This window comes from Haliotis cracherodii, unplaced genomic scaffold, assembly GCF_022045235.1.
Source record: "Haliotis cracherodii isolate W230 unplaced genomic scaffold, xgHalCrac1.p SCAF_5, whole genome shotgun sequence".
NCBI lineage: Eukaryota > Metazoa > Mollusca > Gastropoda > Lepetellida > Haliotidae > Haliotis > Haliotis cracherodii.
Genome location: NW_027266308.1, coordinates 43,030,017 through 43,053,787, shown reverse-complemented (window position 1 = coordinate 43,053,787; position 23,771 = coordinate 43,030,017). Strand labels below are relative to the sequence as shown.

The 23,771-nt window shown below is 40.8% G+C and overlaps 1 protein-coding gene across 1 annotated transcript in view; it reads right to left on the bottom strand.

Moving 5' to 3' along the window:
• The window catches only part of LOC139443696 (DNA helicase MCM8-like), a 30,737-nt gene extending 7,684 nt beyond the window's left edge, over nucleotides 1-23,053 (bottom strand). Inside the window, exons 1-19 of the mRNA XM_071224633.1 lie at nucleotides 22,894-23,053; nucleotides 22,027-22,155; nucleotides 21,272-21,354; nucleotides 20,527-20,587; nucleotides 20,199-20,287; nucleotides 19,115-19,274; nucleotides 18,114-18,214; nucleotides 17,170-17,211; nucleotides 16,446-16,531; nucleotides 16,175-16,260; nucleotides 14,572-14,640; nucleotides 10,241-10,427; nucleotides 8,910-8,940; nucleotides 6,885-6,947; nucleotides 5,703-5,771; nucleotides 4,084-4,161; nucleotides 2,943-3,080; nucleotides 1,893-1,936; nucleotides 1,304-1,390 (exon numbers count right to left, since the gene is read on the bottom strand). Of these exons, the coding sequence (XP_071080734.1) occupies nucleotides 1,304-1,390; nucleotides 1,893-1,936; nucleotides 2,943-3,080; nucleotides 4,084-4,161; nucleotides 5,703-5,771; nucleotides 6,885-6,947; nucleotides 8,910-8,940; nucleotides 10,241-10,427; nucleotides 14,572-14,640; nucleotides 16,175-16,260; nucleotides 16,446-16,531; nucleotides 17,170-17,211; nucleotides 18,114-18,214; nucleotides 19,115-19,274; nucleotides 20,199-20,287; nucleotides 20,527-20,587; nucleotides 21,272-21,354; nucleotides 22,027-22,155; nucleotides 22,894-23,053 (1,763 nt within the window). The remainder of the gene's footprint in view (nucleotides 1-1,303; nucleotides 1,391-1,892; nucleotides 1,937-2,942; nucleotides 3,081-4,083; nucleotides 4,162-5,702; nucleotides 5,772-6,884; nucleotides 6,948-8,909; nucleotides 8,941-10,240; nucleotides 10,428-14,571; nucleotides 14,641-16,174; nucleotides 16,261-16,445; nucleotides 16,532-17,169; nucleotides 17,212-18,113; nucleotides 18,215-19,114; nucleotides 19,275-20,198; nucleotides 20,288-20,526; nucleotides 20,588-21,271; nucleotides 21,355-22,026; nucleotides 22,156-22,893) is intronic.
• Between the last annotated feature and the right edge of the window lie 718 nt (nucleotides 23,054-23,771).

Genomic DNA, 23,771 nt, shown 5'->3' with positions numbered 1-23,771 from the left:
ATTAATTCTGCTCGAGTAAAGAAATGTCTCAAGCCACTACCAGTACATCAGTTGACTCAAGTACGCAAAATATGGTTAAAATATTGTTAGGGCACTTAGAAATCACCTGTGGTCAAATAAAAAAACTTGCCAGTGACAAATGTTCTTTCACACAAGGAAACTTGATAAATGTATGGAAATGATGAACATTAAAGAACCAAATTTCATGTATTTTTGAAACCGGTTCTTTTTTCATTGAAAAGTTTTCTTCGGAATGGCACACTGAAATCTCCAAAGGGCACACTTAAACATCAATAGACGTGCCCTGTGGCACAATTGAAAGAAATATATTCTATCCCCGGTTTCCTTCACATTCCAAGTGTTGCGTCAGTGGTAGAAACTAACAGTTTTAGTTCACTAGTCCTTATAATGATAACATATAGCAAAGCCCTTAAAAAGGGCAAATTTATACTAGTCACTTAGGATACCTTAACTATTGGGCAGTTTGGAAAGGATTTTAGGACTAGTGTTAACACTGTTGTCTTTATGAATCGTAATGTGCATCTCTTCTCAACCTTACTGTCAATATAAATATCTTATCACAACACAGCTCCCCATCATGAACCCAGGTGAAAGGTGGCCATCTAAAACTTAGTGAATGCTGATTTGAACAGTATTTCATCTATACCACAGTTCGTTAGCTTTCACATGAGAGGAAAGACAAAAGTGATGCAAAATGTAGTAAATATTATACATAAAAATTGGAAAGATATCACATAACAACTTATGCCATTGATTAGTGTTCAATGCTTGTTTGAGTGCTGACACTTCACTACTTAGATGTATTTGTTGGGGAACAATGAAGACCAGACAGGGAGAAGCAATGACACTTCTTCCCTTTACTCAACTGTGACTATCCCTGGCACAAGTCTAGATGCTGTAGCAGCCATAAAAATTCTGAGTCCCGTGATGGGATTCGAACCACGGACCTTCTGATCCGAGGTCGGACGCCTTGTTGACATGACCAAAGGGGTTAACCCCGTCAGCAAGCTGACAAGGTAAGGATGTCATCTGTGGGATGACTCCACGCCCTGCTACAGACGCCACAGCGATAAGTTGGCAAAGACATTAATAATACTAGGGGTGTCACAATATGCCTACTTCAAGTATCAAGGCATATCACAATACTTGAGTCACAACTATCACAATACTTAATTTGCCCAGTTTTGGCATGAAAGTCCTAACATTCCACGTGGCCCAGCTAAGAGGTTGTTGCTATCAACTTAACTATCTCTGTCAACCAATATAGATGTTACAGACATACTTGAGGTTTTCTGAAACTGTTTTAGCCTTGTTGTAATGTCCGCCAACTGGATTGGCTGCTGCGATGATGGAGGTACGAGCAGGCAGACTGAAATGTAATGGTCATGTGACTTTACAGATATATGTGCTCTCTTCCAAAAACTAATAACAGTGTTTATTTACAATATTTCTCGTGTTTAAGGAGGTATAAAAGAAAACAAAGTGTGTGCACACTGAGTCAAATCTTATGAATAAAATGCAACAAAAGCCCTGCAAATGCTATTATCAGCCAATCAGGAAACAGTAGTGTGGGCAAAAATTGCTTGGTTAGCCAATCAAACGCCACGAAATCAATTGCAATTTATTTATAAGAACAGAAGTTCTCAATCATTACAAAGAGTGACCATTAAGAAAGGTTTGTCGCTCAACTGGGTATTTATGGCAATGAGTGAGTGAATATTGGTAATATTGTTAAGTCAAGGCTAAAGAAAATTATATAAAAATAGTCTACCACAAAATGACTTTTAAATAACTGATTCAACCAAGCAGATTCATTCTTTATGCAGAGGGCAAAATGTAAAACCAGTGTGTCAGAATTTGACCCATCTCACCTGCAGACTATTCCGGCTTTAGCAATACTGATACTCTGCTGCTCCTGCAAGAGTCACAGACAAACATCTCACATCACTGAGAACTGAACGATGGTGTACAACCTCAGTTTGTTTCAAGTCTTTGAAGGCATTTAGAAGTGATGCACATGAGGAAGAGAATTTATGGATGTCAGCTTCTTTATTATGAGGAACACAACGTTTCGGGGTATATGCTTACTCCTTCATCCTCAGTTTGTTTGCTTGTTGTTTAATGCCTCACTCAGCAATATTTCAGCTATATGACGGTGGTCTGTAAATAATGGATTTTGGACCAGACAATCCAGTGATTGACATGATGAGCATGAATCTACATATTTGGGAGATGATGTATACATCCATCAATCAAGGCAGTGAGCCTGACCACCTGATCATGTTAGCCGCCTCTTACGACACAACCTCAGTAGACTGTCCCACACAACAAGACATTCTTATACTGAGTTTTACCAGGAGCAGCATATTGAATCCTATATGGATACAGATTAAAAAATGAACACATGTAATATCATTTGTGAGTTCCACTCAACTGAAGCAGGTACTTAAGATTTATGTGTTATTTCTGTTCTCAGAATAGAATCGTTGTTTTGGACAATCTGATTTTCTTCACTCAATCATTAACTTGATTAAGTCTCAATTCCAATAAGGAATCCCCATCTGAAGGAAGCATTAGGCGTCATCATACTTTGTTTTTTTATTTGTAAATCCAAGAGACACATTATTATTTGAATTTGGCATGGGGGTGGGGTTGAGATGAGGTATTACAGCAATAGAAACTAAAAAATGTAGCCCACTCGTCCTCATCATGATAACATATAGCAAAACCCCTAAAAGGGCAAATTTTAAAAAATCCTCAGGATACCTTAACAATTGGGCAGTTTGACAAGGACTATAGGACTAGTGCCAATTTCTAATGCTGGTATTACAATGTCAAGACCTGTTGAAAACATGTCAAAGTCACTATATAATGAATCTACTAAACGTTATTCCCAGAATTCCATATCTTATACTACTCACCATAGCCTCTAAGAGAGCTTGATGCTGATTGGTCATCTTGTCAAACTCATCTATGCAACAGCAGCCCTGGTCAGCCAGGACAAGAGCACCTGCTTCCAGGGCATAATCTCCGGACCCTCCATCTTTGGACAGTGTCACCTGGCAGACATCAGACAGCATACAATTGTTGCCATACACTACTCTACCAACTCAAACTTCAGGTAGTTCTCTTTGCAAACAGGGCGTACTTTCACACCCTAGCTTAGATATTACTCATGTAGCTACCAAGGCTGACTGTTACTCAGGACACATTTCCATAAACATCTCATCCAAGACACTTGCTGAACAGATACAAGCATTTTACAGAGGCTGAGCGAAGAGAACAGGGACTCTGTACACAAATATGCACCAAAATGAAGCACTTGACTCTGAAGTCACATAAATTCAAGCACTTTTCACATCAGTGCACAAACTCTCCTGTCCTTTGTTAACCTGGAATGTTTTCATTTAATGATTTAACAGAGAAACCAGTAAAGAGATGCTGAAAATGTGTTCAATTTTCTATCCAAAGCAGCTGGAACGCTTGTCATTGAAGTCACATAAACATCTTATCAAAGACATGTGTTGAAGAGATACATGTTCAACAATGTTTTTGCAAAGAAACAAAAATTTTCTTCTTTCAACTGATAAATTAGATAAAAGGAAAATACCTTTTAAAATCATGTTTTGAATAAAAGCCATAAAGCCACATCATTAGAACACATATTTCATTTTTGAATATTCAAACAGCTGGAAATATATACAATGGAATTTTGTTCAAGAAATTATTAAAAGTGAGTTACATATTTCATATCAGTTATGTCATATCAGTGTGTCAGTGATGAAGGTCGAGTCACAATATGGCTGAAAAACTGCCGATGTTACTTAAAGGTTTAACCCCCCCCCCCCCCCCCCCCCCCCCTTGAAGGTCGTTGATGCGGAGTAGTGAAACCATAAAGCAATGGTGTAGTTCTGATATAGCCCAAGGATCATAATTCTGATGAACCTAGGATTTGAACCTATCACCAGCAGATCATTGACCAGCTAAGGGAGGTAACAAGTAATAAGCAGTACTTAGATCACTGCAACACCAGTACCTAGGAAGAATAAGTAGGTTACTTACAGTGAGGCCTGACGTTGTTGTGGTGTTTCCACACACATACACGCTCCTGGGGGCGATGTTCGACACGGCCTGCAACATCTGCAACATAAACAGCATCCTTGCAGGCAGTGCTAACAGAACTCTACTAGCTTCCAGGCTAGTATGAAATGAAATTGATTGTTACCTGCTTATTTATAAATTCAAGTCACATATGACAATGAAATGCATGTTTTACAGTTTATGTTTTACCTAAACCTTGAAATTACTCTGACCACCATTGACAAACGTTTCAATCATTTAGGTCCAAATACCACAAATGTACTGTAATGTAACAGAACCAGCAGTGACACAGATACATTTGAAATCTTCAACACTAAGGGGTGTCATCTAATCATGTGCACATTGTTTCTAAACAAATCTTCATGAATGTTCAGGAAGAGTCATCAATTACAGCTATTTCAAAGCAATTAAGCACTTCAGAAAATACTTTCTTTCATATAAGTCATAAGCTTCCATTGCATTATACATTTTGGAACCGAACTAGTATTTGTAATAGACAATATTCCAATTCATATGTCTGAGTGAGTGAGTGAGTATGGTTTTATGCTGCTTTTAGCAATATTCCAACATTATCATGACAGGGGACACCAGAAATGGGCTTCACACATTGTACCCATGTCGGGAATCGAACCTGGGTCTTCAGCATGAAGAACAAACGCTCTAACCACTAGGCCACCTGACCGCCCCTCCAATTCATATGAAATGCCAAGGACTTCTACTTACAGATCATACCTCCTCCTCAATTGAATCTTAATGGGAAATACAATTAAGATAAACATTAATTCAATATTCAATCTACTCATGGACACGCATGGACAGAAGCAAATTGCAATTATCTGTGAGAGTATTTGTTCACTCAGCAATATTCCAGCTATATGACAACATCCTGTAAATAATCAAGTCTGGACGTGAAAATCTAGTGATTGATATCATGAGCACCTATCGACACTGACGGATTAGTTTGGACACCATTGACCAATTCCCCAAGCCTGACCACCAAATCCATTGAGTTGCCTCTTATAACCAGCATAGGATGCCTGGGACTAGTTCTAACCCATAATCACTAGGGGTAACTTGCAATGGAAGAAACATAGAAGTTAACAATAGGTTGATAGAAATATCTACTGATCTTCCCTAGATTTACACATGGATGTGTCCTTTCTTACAATTTGAGCACTCTACATTGGCTGACCAAAGAGAACAGAGACTTTGTACACACATATGCATCAAAATTAAGCACTTGACACGGAGGTCGCATTAATGCAAGGACATTTAACATCAGTGCACAAACTCTCTAGTCCTATGTTAAACTGGACTGCTTTCATTTAACGATTTAACAGAGAAATCAGTAAAGTGATATTGAAAGTGTGTTCAATTTTCCACACAAATCAGCTGGAACGCTTGTCATAGAAGTCACATAAATTCAAGCACTTTTCACATCTGTGCAAATCAGGGTAAAAAAACACTCTGGTTTTGAAGGCCTCTAAACGCTCTGCCACACTGACACTAGTCCAGACAGAAAGAAACTGACAATGGCCTTTAGATGTTCTTCAAGAATACCCTGCAATAAGTAAACAAACCTGACTCTTCCCCAGCCCCGGGTCCCCGACAACCAGTATGTGTGGATCTCCTCGGACCGGGATACGGTTCTGAAATGTACGAAACAGATGAACATCAAACAATGTCTTAGAATTGTACATGACTTCCTACTTTCCAATTACTATAAACTGAATGCCTTGAAAAAAATAAAATATAGGTCTGCATCAACCTTTCAATTGTTTCAATATCATGGACACTTATATTCCGAGGAGTCAATTATTATTCAAATCTCACGTCACAGGGAATTCATTTGAAGCTATTTAGGAGGCTTGGATGTCTAGTTTTCCCCACCCAGCAACCTGGGCTGTGTTCCCCAAAGTGATCTTTTAATTATAGCACTTGATAGTTGTAGCGCAAAGACAGCTTTGCGGAACGGGCCCAGGTAATTCATTCTTTGTTGGTCATAAAACCTGCAAATTTTTCAGGATTTTATTTTCAGTCTTTGATTGTCAACTTAGTGATGCAACTTAACCTGAAACATGGTACCGGCTCTTATATCGCTAATAAATAAGGACACCCCCTGAAGAGCCAGAAATACTACTAACAATGATAGCTTTAACCTTAAATAGACTCTGGCTTGTGTCAAGTTGCCGCCCTGCAGCTACAGCACTTCATACTGGTGACAGGTTGACTCAAATATGCAGGGTTCGCAATTAACACAAGTCCGCTAGTACGACACTAGGAAGATTTCATTGTGGACTAGCACTTCCACCATTACCCTATTGGCAACTCTGTAGCAGTTCATTTTTTGCAGACTCGTGAAAATTAACCTCTGGCCCTGATTCCACTAATGGACTCCCGATACACAACAGTTTGAGTTGAGCAGAGTGAGTGAGTGTGTTGGGTTTAACGCAGCTTTTAACAGTGTTCCAGTTGTATCGCGGGTCAGCTTAATGTGGGAGGAAAGCCCGAAGTGATACAGGTCTCAGATGTTTACCACTTTGGTGAAACCCACGAGCACGGGTATGGTGCTGACAAACATAGAAACATAATCGAGGCAAACCGGGATTTGAATCCACAATCATAGGTTTCTGGCGTGTCCATGGGACGCAACTCTGTGCCTGGGCCACCCGTGCCCCCGAGCTGAGTAGAGAGTGTAAGTACATACCAGAAGACCTGCTCAAGCTGACAACAGAGAGGTGGCTGAGAGGAATACTACGTACCTTGTCATTCGTGTACTTCTGACCTCCACCAAACATGCCCAGTGTCAGGCCAGCCTTCACCAACTGAAGAAACAATCCACAATAAAAATTGGAATTATCATTTTATATTATTGAAACTGTCCTAGCTACTTGAGGTATAACAATATAGTGGGCCTACAATACGATACATATCCAATACTATGGGTGCAATACGATTCATATCAGATACAGTACTTTGCAGATGTATAACAACCCTGGATCATTTGTTTTGAAATTTCAAAGAGTAAAGATGGGAAATGGTAGGGCAGAAACATATAGGCTTGAGGGCACTGTGAATGTTATGCTATTCATAGCCAATCAGGAATACTGGAGAATCTGTGTAAGCTGGGTGTTGAACAGGCTCTATTATTATTCATGTGTTTATACAACACAACTTGTAATGTAATGTATCGTATTGTATGTATCACGAAACAGGCGTTGTAAATCAATGCATTGTATCATGGCCTCATACGGCAATAAAATGCTGTATTGCCGTATTGTTACACCACTACTACTGTAGCTACATATATTTTTGAGAGAAGACAAAAGAGAGATAACAGATTAATATAAAAAGTAACTAGCACATTAATCGTGTTTTGAGTATGGTTTAACGCCGCTTTTAGCAATATTCCAGCAATATCCCGGCGGGTGACACCAGAAAATGGGCTTCACACATTGTACCTATTTTGGGAAAACGAACCTGGGTCTTCAGCATGACAAGCGAACGCTTTAACCACTAGGCTACCCTACCACACCCAATCATGTTTTGATGAGGCTCAATTGACCATTCTATAATCTTGACTCCCATGGAAAATCACTCCCTATCATAAAGTCAAATCCATGAATCCTAAATAGTCAAAAGGTTTACTTGGATACTAATTGACAAGTATTGCTGTTCTGTTAGATATACTTATGTATTCCCTTGTGTGTCTGGTTTGTTTTCTACATCAAGTGTTTCGAAAATATTTTCAAAAATGCATGATACAAACAAATTTTCCTAAAAGCATTTCACCAAGATCATATTTTATATGGTATCACAGAAATTCTATGGAGCTTGGATGCTGTATCATAAACTTTTTGAAAATGAGGAGCAGCTTTCATTATAGTAATACTAATAGTTTTATACTTAAGACTTTAATGTTTGAGACCATGTTCTTTCCTGTACTGCAATATGATAACAGAGCTCCAGATAAGCTGCGTATCTGCGTAAAATACGCATCAGAAATGCAGAAATACGCAGTAAAACAAAATCCAAGCGTATCAAATATGCAACGAACATTACAGATACGCTACAAAAATAAAACTTGTGCGTATCATCAAAATATTGTGAAGTAACTCTGCGTATCGATTAGCAAATCAACAACTTATTTTGAAATTATACACCGGCATTCCGTCAACCTTGCCAAACTCCACGATGACAGTTACATCATGATCGTTTGCCATCACACTTTCTTGTGGAAGTATCATGGTATTTTTGAGTCCTATAAAGCTCTCGAACCCACACAACACCAGTTTGCAGGGACTAGATGAATAGTGTTTTTAAATATTGAACTTAAATACCCACATGTGTAAAAACTAGTGGGTAACAGAAATTTGAATACCCAGATAGAATTACTGATACCCAATGATTTTAAAATGCATGGGTAAAATACCCACAACACCAAAAGCTTATCTGGAGCTCTGATGATAAGCTTTAATAGTTTATGCATACTTGATATACATATGCAATATATCTGTATTACTAGAGTGAATGTGTCAGAGAAGTATGTTATTGTAACATATGCCATGGGCTTTTTGCTACCCTAGGCAGGAGCCTATTTTCATGTAACAGGTACTTCTTAAAAACAGAAGAAAAAAGAGAGAAAAATATGTATTTTGTATCATCATGTATCGTGATACAGGTCCGTATGTATTTTGTATCATATCCAAGGCCACGTATTGCATATGCTTTAACACATCCACATGTGATTGAAATCAGTTCTGATCAATGTAACCATGGTGTAATACCTCATGTCCATAGATGGTAGGGCATAGTGACCTGCAACAAGAGCATCATTATCACTTAATACAAACAAATCATTTCTATGTCAATGTCTATTATCTTTGTATGATTTCCTAATACGAAAAAACACGAGTATGTTCACAACCTCAAAGTATGCTCATGAAATTACTGATGTACACATCCATGTTAAACATTGAATTGGAATTCTTTGAGCACAAGATACATCCATTGCTGGGATCATTCATGCAAACATTTCAGCTTTATAAGCCTTGCTTGTTTGTTTTTTGTTGTTTAACGCTGCACTCAGCACTATTTCAGTTACATGACGGCGGTCTGTAAATAATCAAGTCTACACCAGACAATCCAGTGATTGACATCATGAGCATCACTCCACGCAATTGAGATACGATGACATGCATCATGCAAGTCAGTGATCCTAACAACTTGATCCCGTTAGTCGCCTCTTACGACAAGACAGTCGCCTTAGATGACAAGCATGGGTAAGACCTATTCTAACCTGGGTCCTTACAGCCTTATAGTTTCTGGGATGTCTTAAATATAGTAACATCAAAAAAGGTAAGATGTAAAGATCATAGCTGGTATAACAGGGCTATGTTTTTGGGTTTTTTTTCATTTTCATTATTCCAAAAGTTGTAGAGTAGTACAGTATTCCATCATAAACATATTTATAGGCCTATGTTGTTCTACATCATTTCATAATCATACATGCAGAAATGACTGAGTAAAGGGCAAAAATGACATTTTTAAAATGGCTGCCATGGCTGCTATGTAGTTTTAGATGGACATTGGAAATGTAAACGTTGATAGATCAACAGACCATGACTAATGAATAGAAGAGAAGGTTGGTTGGTTGGTTGGTTGGTTTGTTGTTTAACAGCGCACTCAGCAATATTCCAGCTATATGACGGCGGTCTGTAAATAATATAGTCTGGACCAGACAATCCAGTGATTAATAGCATGAACATCGATCCACGCATTTGGGATCGATGACATGCATCAACCAAGTCAGCAAGCCTGACCACACAATCCCGTTAGTCGCCTTTTACAACAAGCATAGTCATCTTTTACGGCAAGCATGGGATGCTGAAGACCTATTCAACCCCGGAACCTTCACGGGTCAGAGAAGAGAAGGTGTTTCATGGTTATTCATCAGACATCCATTTACAAAATAGACTTCATATATCAAAGTTTCTGATCCTTCCCAGTAAGACATCAATGTTTGATTCTACGCAATCCTAACAAACATGTGTGATATGTATAAAATCCAATTCATGCGCTGAATTCAGTTAGGAATCAATAAATGAGTCCAACTCACCCGACCAGAAGCCTGAAGAGATTGTCTTGACTGTGTATTTCCTCTATAGCATACAGCTCCTTCATGGTGAAGTCCATGGCAAGCCCGGAGCTGCCCTCGCCTCCAGACTTGTTGCCCTTCAAGTTGCTCACCGAGTTGGCGTGGAGGTACAGCAGGAACATACACTTGTCCTTGTTCCTCCCCTTCCCTGCAGCACACAGGACGGTCGGTACACACGGGATGATCGGTACATACAGTACAGTCGGTACACACAGGACAGTCGGTACACACAGGATGATCGGTACATACAGTACAGTCGGTACACACAGGACAGTCGGTACACACAGGATGATCGGTACATAGAGTACAGTCGGTACACATGGGACAGTCTGTACACACATGACGGTTGGTGCACAGAGTACAGACAGTACACACAGGACAGTCTGTACATACAGGATGATCGGTACATACAGGACAGTCGGTACACACAGGATGATCGGTACATACAGTACAGTCGGTACACACAGGACAGTCGGTACACACAGGATGATCGGTACATACAGTACAGTCGGTACACATGGGACAGTCTGTACACACAGGATGATCGGTACATACAGTACAGTCGGTACACACAGGACAGTCTGTACACACAGGATCATCGGTACATACAGTACAGTCGGTACACACAGGACAGTCTGTACACACAGGATCATCGGTACATACAGTACAGTCGGTACACACGGGACAGTCTGTACACACAGGATCATCGGTACATACAGTACAGTCGGTACATACAGTACAGTCTGTACACACAGGATGATCGGTACATACAGTACAGTCGGTACACACAGGACAGTCTGTACACACAGGATGATCGGTACATACAGTACAGTCGGTACACACAGTACAGTCTGTACACACAGGATCATCGGTACATACAGTACAGTCGGTACACACGGGACAGTCTGTACACACAGTAGAGTCGGTACACATGGGACAGTCTGTACACACAGTACAGTCGGTACACACGGGACAGTCTGTACACACAGTAGAGTCGGTACACATGGGACAGTCTGTACACACAGGATCATCTGTACACACAGTAGAGTCGGTACACATGGGACAGTCTGTACACACAGTAGAGTCGGTACACATGGGACAGTCTGTACACACAGGATCATCTGTACACACAGTAGAGTCGGTACACATGGGACAGTCTGTACACACAGTAGAGTCGGTACACACGGGACAGTCTGTACACACAGTACAGTCGGTACACATGGGACAGTCTGTACACACAGTAGAGTCGGTACACACGGGACAGTCTGTACACACAGTAGAGTCGGTACACATGGGACAGTCTGTACACACAGTAGAGTCGGTACACATGGGACAGTCTGTACACACAGTAGAGTCGGTACACATGGGACAGTCTGTACACACAGGATGATCGGTACATACAGTACAGTCGGTACACACAGGACAGTCGGTACACACAGGATGGTTGGTACACACAGGATGATCAGTACATATAGTACAGTTGGTACACACAGGACAGTTGGTACACACAGTACAGTGTACACACGGGACAGTCTGTACACACGGGACAGTCGGTACACGCAGTACAGTCTGTACACACTGGACGGTCGGTACTTACAGGACGGTCGGTACACATAGGACAGTCGGTACACACAGTACAGTCAGTACAGTCGGAACACGTGGTACAGTCGGAACAGACGGTACAGTCAGTACAGTCGGTACACATGGTACAGTCAGTACAGTCGGAACACACGGTACAGTCAGTACAGTTGGTACACATGGTACAGTCTGTACACACAGTACAGTCAGTACAGTCGGAACACACGGTACAGTCAGTACAGTCGGAACACATGGTACAGTCAGTACAGTCAGAACACACAGTACAGTCAGAACAGTCGGTACACACGGTACAGTCAGTACAGTCGGTACACACAGTACAGTCGGTACACACGGTACAGTCGGTACACACAGTACAGTCAGTACAGTCGGAACACACGGTACAGTCAGTACAGTCGGAACACACGGTACAGTCAGTACAGTCGGAACACACGGTACAGTCAGTACAGTCGGTACACACGGTACAGTCAGTACAGTCGGAACACACGGTACAGTCAGTACAATTTTACACACGGTACAGTCTGTACACACAGTACAGTCAGTACAGTCGGAACACACGGTACAGTCAGTACAGTCGGAACACATGGTACAGTCAGTACAGTCGGTACACACGGTACAGTCAGAACAGTCCGTACACACGGTACAGTCAGTACAGTCGGAACACACGGTACAGTCAGTACAATTTTACACACGGTACAGTCTGTACACACAGTACAGTCAGTACAGTCGGAACACACGGTACAGTCAGTACAGTCGGAACACATGGTACAGTCAGTACAGTCGGTACACACGGTACAGTCAGAACAGTCGGTACACACGGTACAGTCTGTACACACAGGACAGTCGGAACACACGGTACAGTCAGTACAGTCGGAACACACGGTACAGTCGGTACACACGGTACAGTCTGTACACACAGGACAGTCGGAACACATGGTACAGTCAGTACAGTCGGTACACACGGTACAGTCAGTACAGTCGGAACACACGGTACAGTCGGTACACACAGGACAGTCGGAACACATGGTACAGTCAGTACAGTCGGAACACACGGTATAGTCAGTACAGTCGGAACACACGGTACAGTCGGTACACACGGTACAGTCTGTACACACAGGACAGTCGGAACACACGGTACAGTCAGTACAGTCGGAACACAAGGTACAGTCAGTACACACGGTACAGTCTGTACACACAGGACAGTCGGAACACATGGTACAGTCAGTACAGTCGGTACACACGGTACAGTCAGTACAGTCGGTACACACGGTACAGTCTGTACACACAGGACAGTCGCAACACACGGTACAGTCAGTACAGTCGGAACACACGGTACAGTCGGTACACACAGGACAGTCGGAACACATGGTACAGTCAGTACAGTCGGAACACACGGTTTAGTCAGTACAGTCGGAACACACGGTACAGTCGGTACACACGGTACAGTCTGTACACACAGGACAGTCGGAACACACGGTACAGTCAGTACAGTCGGAACACACGGTACAGTCAGTACACACGGTACAGTCTGTACACACAGGACAGTCGGCACACATGGTACAGTCAGTACAGTTGGTACACACGGTACAGTCAGTACAGTCGGTACACACGGTACAGTCTGTACACACAGGACAGTCGGAACACATGGTACAGTCAGTACAGTCGGAACACACGTTACAGTCAGTACAGTCGGAACACACGGTACAGTCGGTACACACGGTAGAGTCTGTACACACAGGACAGTCGGAACACACGGTACAGTCAGTACAGTCAGAACACACGGTACAGTCAGTTCACACGGTACAGTCTGTACACACAGGACAGTCGGAACACATGGTACAGTCAGTACAGTCGGTACACACAGTACAGTCTGTACAGTTGGAACACACTGTACAGTCAGTACAGTCTGTACACATGGTACAGTCAGTACACACAGTACAGTCGGTACAGTTGGAACACACTGTACAGTCAGTACAGTTGGTACATACGGTACAGTCTGTACACATGGTACAGTCGGTACACACAGTACAGTCGGTACACACAGTACAGTTGGTACACACAAATGCACATAGTTTGACAGATTGTTCATCCAAAGACTTTTGCAGTGGGATTTTAGTTTGAATCTTTAACCTAAAAAAAAAAGATTTCCTGTCAAACTGAATGAATTAGGAGCCACTTATGATGACAATGATGCTGCTTCCACAGACCTACATGTTGTGATTGTAGCGGCCATAAAATTTCCGAGTCCAGTGATGGGATTTGAACCACGGACCTTCTGATCAGAGGTCAGACGCCTTGTCCACATGACCACAGAGGTTAAGTTAACCCTGTCAGCAAGCTGACAAGGTAAGGATGTCATCTGTGGGATGGCTCCAGGCCCTGCTACATACTCCCCCGTCAACAGAAGGCACTTTCCAGGCCGCATAGGGTAGGGTACTGAGACTTATTTTCCTCAAATTTAAAATGAACGTGCTCAGCCCCACGTTGGGTGCCAATGTAGCGGCCATAAAACTTCTGAGTCCCGTTACGGGATTTGAACCACGGACCTTCTGATCAGAGGTCAGATGCCTTGTCCACATGACCAAAGAGGTTAGTACCGTCAGCAAGCAGACAAGGTAAGGATGTCATCTGTGTGATGACTCCACGCCCTGCTACATGAACATAATGACAGGACATGCTGACGATGTTGTACTTGCCTTCCTCAAGACTGTTGACTTTCACAATCCCCGACACAGTCACAATGTCCCCAGGTACACAACTGTCCACTGAAATACACATTGACATGTACTGATACACACTGATACACTGTAATACATGTTTATACACCTTCATAGTTAATACACCTTGATACAGTAAAACACATCTGGATACATACACTGATACAACAAATTGATACACCAAAATACACTTTGAAACAACAACAAAACATTAGGATTTTCTTTTTAATAATTTGTTTTCCCCAACAAAAAATATTTCCTCAGATTTTTAACCCAAAGAAACCGTTGGACATACCAAGTGTCCTGAAAAGAATGTGCTGTGAGAAAAAACAGATGTTCGGCTCGTCATATCACAGAAAAAAGTGTGTGTTTTGAAGCAGTGACCGACATATTATCCTGACTCAACCAAAACTCCCACTGTGGCACACCACCAAGAATATGTAAAGGTGGGTCTCTAACACAACTAACTACATATTGATACACTGATACATATATACATCGATAGTAATGATACACCTAAAACACAATGATACACCAACAATTTTGAAACACTGACATATATGTCTAGAAAGTACACTGCCTGCAAGCATAATTGTGGTGAGAAGTCCTAGGGCTTCACCCATCAAGTATTACACATACCTTAAAGTCACTGTAGCCACCTGATGAATGAATGAATGCGTTTATTCCGTAAAGGGGCCACCGGCCCATTATACAAGGTACATTGGATTAGTCAGTTCACATGTACAGAGAGCGCTGATTATTACATCAGGGAACCGATTCACAAAAGCGCCCGCGAGCCATGAATTAGCGGTCAACACTCATCGGAGTGCTGAGAAGGATGCACAAAAGGTTACTGAGGCCGTTCATAACCCACAAACGCCCCGTGGATCGGGTCCCAACACATGTTACACACACTGGCAACAACCAGTCTCACATTGTTACAATGGCATAGTGCTACATAACAGGCACATCTTTAAGAAGAGTGTTCCTTTTATTGAGAGCGAGAAATACATACTTTCGCAAATCTTCTTATAACATAGAGGTTGCAGCTATATAATTGTCTTAGTTTATCCAGAGTTAGACTTATGCAATAATATTTAGGAAGTACCTGTTCCCTTAAATTTGAATAAAATGGACACTCAAGGCAAAGGTGGAATTCAGTTTCTATATATACTCATATAGTAGCCACCTGATTGTCATTAAAATAAGTGTGAGTGAGTGAGTTGGGTTTTATGTTTAATGCTGCTTTGAACAGGATTCCAGTTGTATCAAGGCATGTCAGCTTAATGTGGGAGGAAGGACCAGAAAGTATACAGGTCTCAGATGTTAACCACTTTGGTGAAACCCTTGAGCACAGCTTTTTATGCTAACAAACCTAGAAACATAATCAGGGAGAACCGGGATTCGGACAATCAAAGGTTTCTGGCATGCCCAAAGGATGCAAAGCAAATTGCAGCGCCTAAGACAACTGGGCCACCCGTATCCACTAAATAAGCATGAGATACAAGAGACCTGGTCTTCCCTGGATCACAGAAATCACTTCCAACAAGTCAGATACATTAAATTCAAGATAGTTCCTCACCTAAGTCTGCTGTCAGTTCACAGTCTATTGTACGTGGTATCCTTCCAGATTCCTTCTGTCCTCCATCTCCCATAATTTCCTGAACCCTAAAACACCATACATCTACTTTGAACATTTAGAATAAGGTGAAATGGAAAATAAATTCATAACGGATGTAAATTTTACATCAACATGGCCAGTATAAATAACTTATCACATTAACATCCCTTTCATTCCGAAAAACAAGGAGGGAAGCAAATCCTTTATCTACAGTAACAGTCTTGTACCATACCTGACAGTTTGCCAATCAATAGTTTCAGTTTGACTTGAGTTGCGTTGTGGGATGAATGTCTTTCCTCTGCACTGCTGAGCAGGGCACTGGTGTGAAGAAACTCATATTAAGAACACAATTCTGGACTAAAGGTAATGTCAAAGAAGTTTGAAATACATGATACATAGCTTAGAATAACTTTGGCAGCTTTGGTAGTATAATCGTCAGCCAGGGATGAAAACTAGCCTGCTAGCCAGGACCAGTTTTGTTAATGCTAAAGGTGTCCTAAGGCCTTAGAATTTCAAAGATTTACAAGGTATTGCTATATGTTATCACTATTCAGGGTAGTAGACTTTCTTTGTTAATTTCTATCCCTTCCAGGGAGCTGAGAATGATATTCAAGAGCACAGTAATCCATTGACAGGGTTTATAATGGTGTGGTGTGTGGATCTAGCATTTCATCATTTTTCATGGTGGCTTGTAAATAATTGAGTTTTGACCAGACAATCCAGTGATTGATACTGTGAACAATGACCAACACTGACGGGGATACGAGGGACGCTCAATCAACCAAGCTTGACCACCCAGTCAATGAAGTCACCTCTTACGACAAGCCTCGGTTGCTGGTGACCTATTCTAACCGGGACTCCAAACGTGGGCATAACCCTACTACTGAGATGCATCTGTTTACTGCTCCAACTCATAAACAGATTCACTCATAAATACCTTATCATTCTATACTTACCTTCGTGGGGACAATGAATTTTCCATCAGGTAACGATATACTCTGTGAAAATAAGAAGAAAATGACACAAACTGCTGCCTTAATGTACACAAAAATATAAGGTCACAGTTTGAAACCTACATAAAAGAAGAAGTTAGGATCACCCAATTTTTTCATATTGCTATAGTTAATCTGTCATGCCATAACAAAGTAATAAGAAAGAATCGGGTGGTGCTTAACATATTTTGCATAGGATAGTTAAGCAGGCTTATTATTACATGACTTTGTTCATTGTTTAATGCGGCAGTCACTATTATCCCAGCCATGCCATGGTGGTTTTGTCCCACAGTCAGGGAACGAGGACCCACAATCAACCAAATCAATGAGCCTGACCACCTGATCTGTAATTGTTATGATAGCATAGTATTACTGATACCTATTCTTATAAGGGATTCCCAAAAGTTAAAAACATGAACTCGTGCATCTAATGACATGCTCACCTTAGGTTGAAAATTATGATGTACCAATAGTGCCTTCTACATGTAAAACCAGTTCAGCAGCATCGTACAGGTATGTATTGTTATTGCATTTACCCAGTGCATTGAGATATTATTAGTTGGTTGGTTTGTTGTTTAACGCCGCACTCAGCAATATTTCAGCTATATGACGGCGGCCTGTAAATAATCGAGTCTGGACCAGACAATCCAGTGATTGACATCATGTGCATCGATCCACGCAATGGGGATCGATGACGTGCATCAAACAAGTCAGCGAGCCTGACCACCCAATCCTGTTAGTCGCCTTTTATGGCAAGCATGGGTTGCTGAAGACCTATTCTACCCAAGATCTTCACGGGTCTGAGATATTATTACATTTAATACATAGTAACTGTAGTACCATGACTATTAGCCAAATCGCTAGACATCACTACTATACTTTATCAGTGTGGGCGATGGAATACCTACCTGAACAGTTCCACAGCCAGCACACTCAAACGCCATAGCGGTGCACAGGGGCTTGATGTTGCTCACCCTCACTACTGTTCCCTTCACACACACAAACTTCCCTGCAAAGTGAAATCCCGATCTCATGAAAATCTGATTTAAATTATTCAGTACATGTACCTCTCTCCATCAACATGTGACAAAACCCTCTCTAGGTCACCTGCTATAGGTGAAGTTTTACCACCCAATCAAAATGAAAGCTGTGTGGGCAAGGGGACCAATCAGGTGTGATGTTTCTAAAATGTTTTGGCATCAAAATATTCTTAATTTTGTCAACAAGTCTGTTGTCAGTGTCAGTCTGGGTTTCCGATTTGAAAAATCTGGTCTGAACATAAGAAAACCCACACCAAACACAAACGATGCTTTAGTAGGGAACCTTTTTGGGTGGAGATGCTATGGCTCTTAAAAGACAACGTATAAAATTGCTTTTACTAGTCTCAATTTTAGACCACCCATTAATGTCCATTTTTGAGATACAGAAATCAGATGTGCTGCTCTTAATGTTTTTGTTTGTTTGTTGTTTAAAGCCGCACTCAGCAATGTTCCAGCCATATGACTGCAGTCTGTAAATAATCGAGTCTGGACCAGACAATCCAGTGACTGACATCATGAGCATCAATTACACAGTTGGGATATGATGACATGCATCAAACAAGTCAGTGAGGCTGACCACCCAATTCTCTGAATGTAGAAGCCATGGATGATTAAATATCTAGTTAAAGTTGTTTAACTCTGCAATATTCCAGTAATATCACTGCAGCCTGGACCGTCTTCCATAAAGCAATCATAACATTAAGTCGATTTATTCATTAATACTGTGACTAACAACAGTCGTAGAACTAAGATCGCTTTGTAAATAGGGGCCCTGTCCAACACAGTATACAAGCAGTCTACAACTTGAGTAACAGTAATATATTGTAACAATGAATAGGAATGGATATCCCAGTGCCTCATGTTCTTACCATAACAACTTGCCTTTACATTTTTCAGTGGTATGGGTTGTGCAAAATTGACAACCCTGGCATGAATGACAGGCACTATGACATCACTGACTACAGCTTGGCTGCTTTCTTCGTCCCGCAGGTCAGCAGCAGCCTCTCTTTCATTCTTCTGACAAACAGACTAGAACAAGATATTTAAATTTTGCAATACACCATGCACAACTTGCATGCAATAAACACATTATATACCAGTATATCAATACTGTTTATCAATTAAACTTATCACAAAAAAAACATTTCATGATCTTTCAGGAAATGTTGTCCTTATTTTGAAAATGTTCCTGACTCTTTATGCTGTGTCATCGACTCATCGTACATGAGTGGAAAGCCTTAAGTGAGGCAGGTCATTAACTCTTGGGCAATTAACACTTTGGAGAAACCAACAAGAACAGGTATGGTGCCGACAAAACCAAGGATGCCAATTGAGTTGTATCTTAAACCCAGAAGATGCAATCAGCTAAGGGAAGCAACCCTGCACAGTGAGCTGCAGCACCTTAGGCCACTCAGCCACCTATGCCATGTTACTAACAACAGTTTGTACAAGTAACCAAATTTCACAAAGGGAACAAGAAAGAAAGTGTGGACTGACTGAGGCTTGTTAATTTCACACTACGGCACAGTGGCAACTATGCATGCATGTGTGTGTGTGTGTGGGGGGGGGGGGGGGATAAATACACAAATGGAAATAAGTTTGCATTTTTCAAGACATTTTTGCAATGAATTTAACTTATCGGACAATCTTTAACAGATGATAATTATATGTAGCAGTCTTGTTGAATGGATAATGGAATATAGTCACATAGGCTGGCCTGTGCCAGTGGTACTCCATTAGGGTTAGAAATTGGCACTAGTCCTGTAGTCCTTGCCAAACTGCCCAATAGTTAAGGTATCACAGGGACTAGTAGAAATGTGTCCTTTTTAAGGGTTTTGCTATATGTTGTCATTATAAGGACTAGTGGAAACCTGTTAGTTTCTACCGCTGCTCCATTGACCATAGGGTACTCTGGCTAGGAAAGTGACTTCATTCATTTTATTTTGCACTTACCTGGTGCATAGCAAGCCCCATGCAGGCCAGAATGTTGTCAGGCATTTCTCTCATCTGTGCAGCCAGCTCTGGGAGGCCCTCCATCAATACTGAAACACACAACGAGTGAGTGAATGAGTTGCGTTTTACGAAGCTTTTAGCAATAGTCAAGCAATATCACAGCGAAAGGACCCTAGAAATGGGCCATATACATTGTACCCATGTGAAAATCGCACCCAAGCCTTTGGCATGACGAGATAACGCCTTAACCACTAGGCTACCCGACCTCCCCGAAACACACCATGAAGAAACCAGCAATTCTTGCTGAGTCATCACCAATAGGACTTACACTGATCTGAAGACAAATCTTTGAAGTCGACTGTGAAAAATCCTTTCACCTCAATTTCAGACTGAAATAAAAAATATCAAAATATCATAATTTGAACAACATCAAGCTAACAACAACAAAATCTGATGTCCAGGTTTTGTAAAACAGATGCAGACCTTCTGCTTTAAAACAGAATCTATATGCTGTCTTGCATGGCAGAAACGAGGGGTGAATTAATCATATAGTCTCATAGGTGAAACCACAAAAGGAGGGGGATTTACCATGATGTTCAAAGTATAGTGACAAAATTGTTAATGGCAGATATTGTGCTGCTAGTTAGACAGTACATTCAGGGAAAGGTGAGTGAGTAATGTATTAAACACCATAATTAACATATTTCAGCATTTTAGCCTTAGAAATTCATTGAAGCATTAAGAACTGGTTTAGAATTATAACTTCAAATGCTATTAGTCAATGATAAATACCATCATTGCATTCTTACTGGTACTATCATGCCTTGTCAGCTTAATTTGTGAGACAAGTCCTAGTCATGCAGGCAGTATTTGTTTAACACTTGTTTAAATTCACGAGCAAAGGTATAGTTCTTACAAATCAAGGATCTTTATCTGAGCAAATCCAAATTTCAAACCAGTGCCCAGCAGATCCATGGCACAGCATCATGTTTCATCATGAAGCTCTTTATCAACCCTGCTTCTGGAGGGTCAAGAGGAAATCTATAAATACCTCAGTAAATGGTTTAACTTACTAATTTAAACATCCCTGACCAGCTGAGGAAATACTTTTCAAATATTTGAACCTTCTTCACTGTTGGCGAGTGGTCAGAGTACCCTACAAGAAAGTTCAGTATGTCAGTACATCAATAAAAGTGTATGTGATGAAAACATTTTGAAACTAAACCATGTTTGTGAGAATGAAACTGGTTCATTTTCCAGACAAACCTGGAAAAACCTAGAAACATTACCAAGGCAAATCTAGGATTTGAACCTTAGATCATAGGGTGCTGGCATGCTAAAGGGATGCAGCAATGCACAGAGAATTTTGGAACACTAGACGAGGGTGCCACATGAGCCCCTAATGATAAAGGAAGATTTCTTAGCCATGTTATGCTACCCTAAAAATGTAAAGCCTTTTTATTCGTATATTTCTAAAACCACATGGTTGGTGATCGATATTAGCAAGCTGCATCAGCAATTGTTCAGCCACATAGCTTGAAGTTGAAATAAAAATAGAAATGAAACGATAAAAACACATTATACCGAATGATCTCACAAAAGTAAATTGATTATATGAAATAAATAGAGTTTGAATGCTACATAACCATAAGCCAAGATTTTAAAACATAACAAACTAAAGGGGCCTTTTACAGACAAAATATGGAGTGAGCTACCAAATATGTCAGAGAATAATGACACAAAGCCATCACAACAAATCAAACATTTCTGTTACTAGCGTAAGCAAAAAATATCTAAATCTATCAATCACAGTATATATTAATGCTACCTTCGTCTGGAAAATATATTTTCCATCCTTTGTAAGGTGAGGAAACTTCAAGACGAGTCTGGACCATTGGTTGACGACGAGGACTTGGATCATCCATTAACCTCATGCTTCCCTGAGAATTCTGTGAAGCTGTTAATAAGGTTAGTTTAATTTAGTATATGTATCATTTATTAGATTATCATCAATATTCCCTGAAAGTGAGTGAGTGAGTTGTATTTAATGCAGCTTTTAACAGTATTCCAGTTATATCACAGCGTGTCAGCTTAATGTGGGAGGAAAGCCCGAAGTGATGCAGGTCTCAGACGTTTACCACTTCGGCGAAACCCACGAGCACGGGTATGGTGCTGACAAACCTAGAAACATAATCAGGGCGAACCTGGATTCGAACCCACAATCATAGGTTTCTGACGTGCCCAAGGGACGCAACTCTGCACAGCGAAATGACGACGGGGCCACCCGTGCCCCCTCCATGAAAGTGAGAAAGTATGCATTAAATGTTCTGTTTTTATTCTTTTTACAGAAAGATGATAATGAAATGAATTTACTTGAAATAATTAATACCCTCATAAATATCAATATAGAATTTGTCTATTCATACCATGGACACTTAATACGATCTATATTTAGGGTCCATGTTCATACACATGCACAACAATTCAGAATTTAAAGCAAAAATAACTTATAGAGGCCTTTTTCCAGTTTAGGTCTCATTGTTATAACTAATGTACAGTACAGCAATGTTACCATCACTGTCCATTTGGGTAAATGTGAACTTGCTACTCAGCTAGATTGATCTACATCCTAAACTATACCTTATCTGACAACCATATTGCAGCTTATTTACAAATTCTCCCAATCACAACTTACAATTTCCCCTGCCTCTCCAGTTTCCTCTTCCATTTCCTCTGTTGCCATACTGCTTGAAGTACCCACCCCTGCCACGCCCACGACCCCAACCCCTTCCTCTCCATCCCCCACCGCGGCTCCAGCCTCTTCCACCTCCGCCTTGGGTTTGATTCTGGCTCATTTATACGGCAATAATTTGAGGAGGAAGATGTTAGCGACTGGGAGGACAATCCAGCAATGTCAAATAGGAAGTGTCACAGAAGCAACCAGGAGCGTGATGATCACTGATCAGTGAAGCTATCAGCAAGACTAAATCAACTCTGTGTCGTCTGGGCCCTCGTCACAAATCATCAGCATTGATAATTCTGATATGCCTAGATTTGGTTCAGTTGCAGCATCACTGATGTTGATACATTTGCTTCTTTCGAAGTGCTATTTGGCATTCTCATCCACTGGGAAGTGCTTGTTCTTTTAATATTAATAGTTTATGTTTTGATTTTGCCGCCTGCGGTGGAAATGTTTCAGAGGAGACAACTCTCAATTTTAACCCCAAAGTCAAATTTGCAACCCACTAAAACCACCATTCTGTTCTTCAAGTACCTATAGAGAAACGCCATATTATATTTAGAATTTACATGGTGAGATATATGTTTACATTATCTCCATAGACCATTGAGAAGGTTTCCCATAACAATTAGTTCAAACTGTAACAAAATTCAATTTTAAATACTTGTAAATATTATACGTTCTAAAAGATTTTGATATTGGAAGGAAAACAACCATTGCCTTATGGGATCGGAGTCGATTATACAAGAATTTTAAGTCATTATTCGAAGGTGTGGTCACAATACACAAAATATCCTATATACCACAATCCTGTGTGTCTTTTCTACTAAATG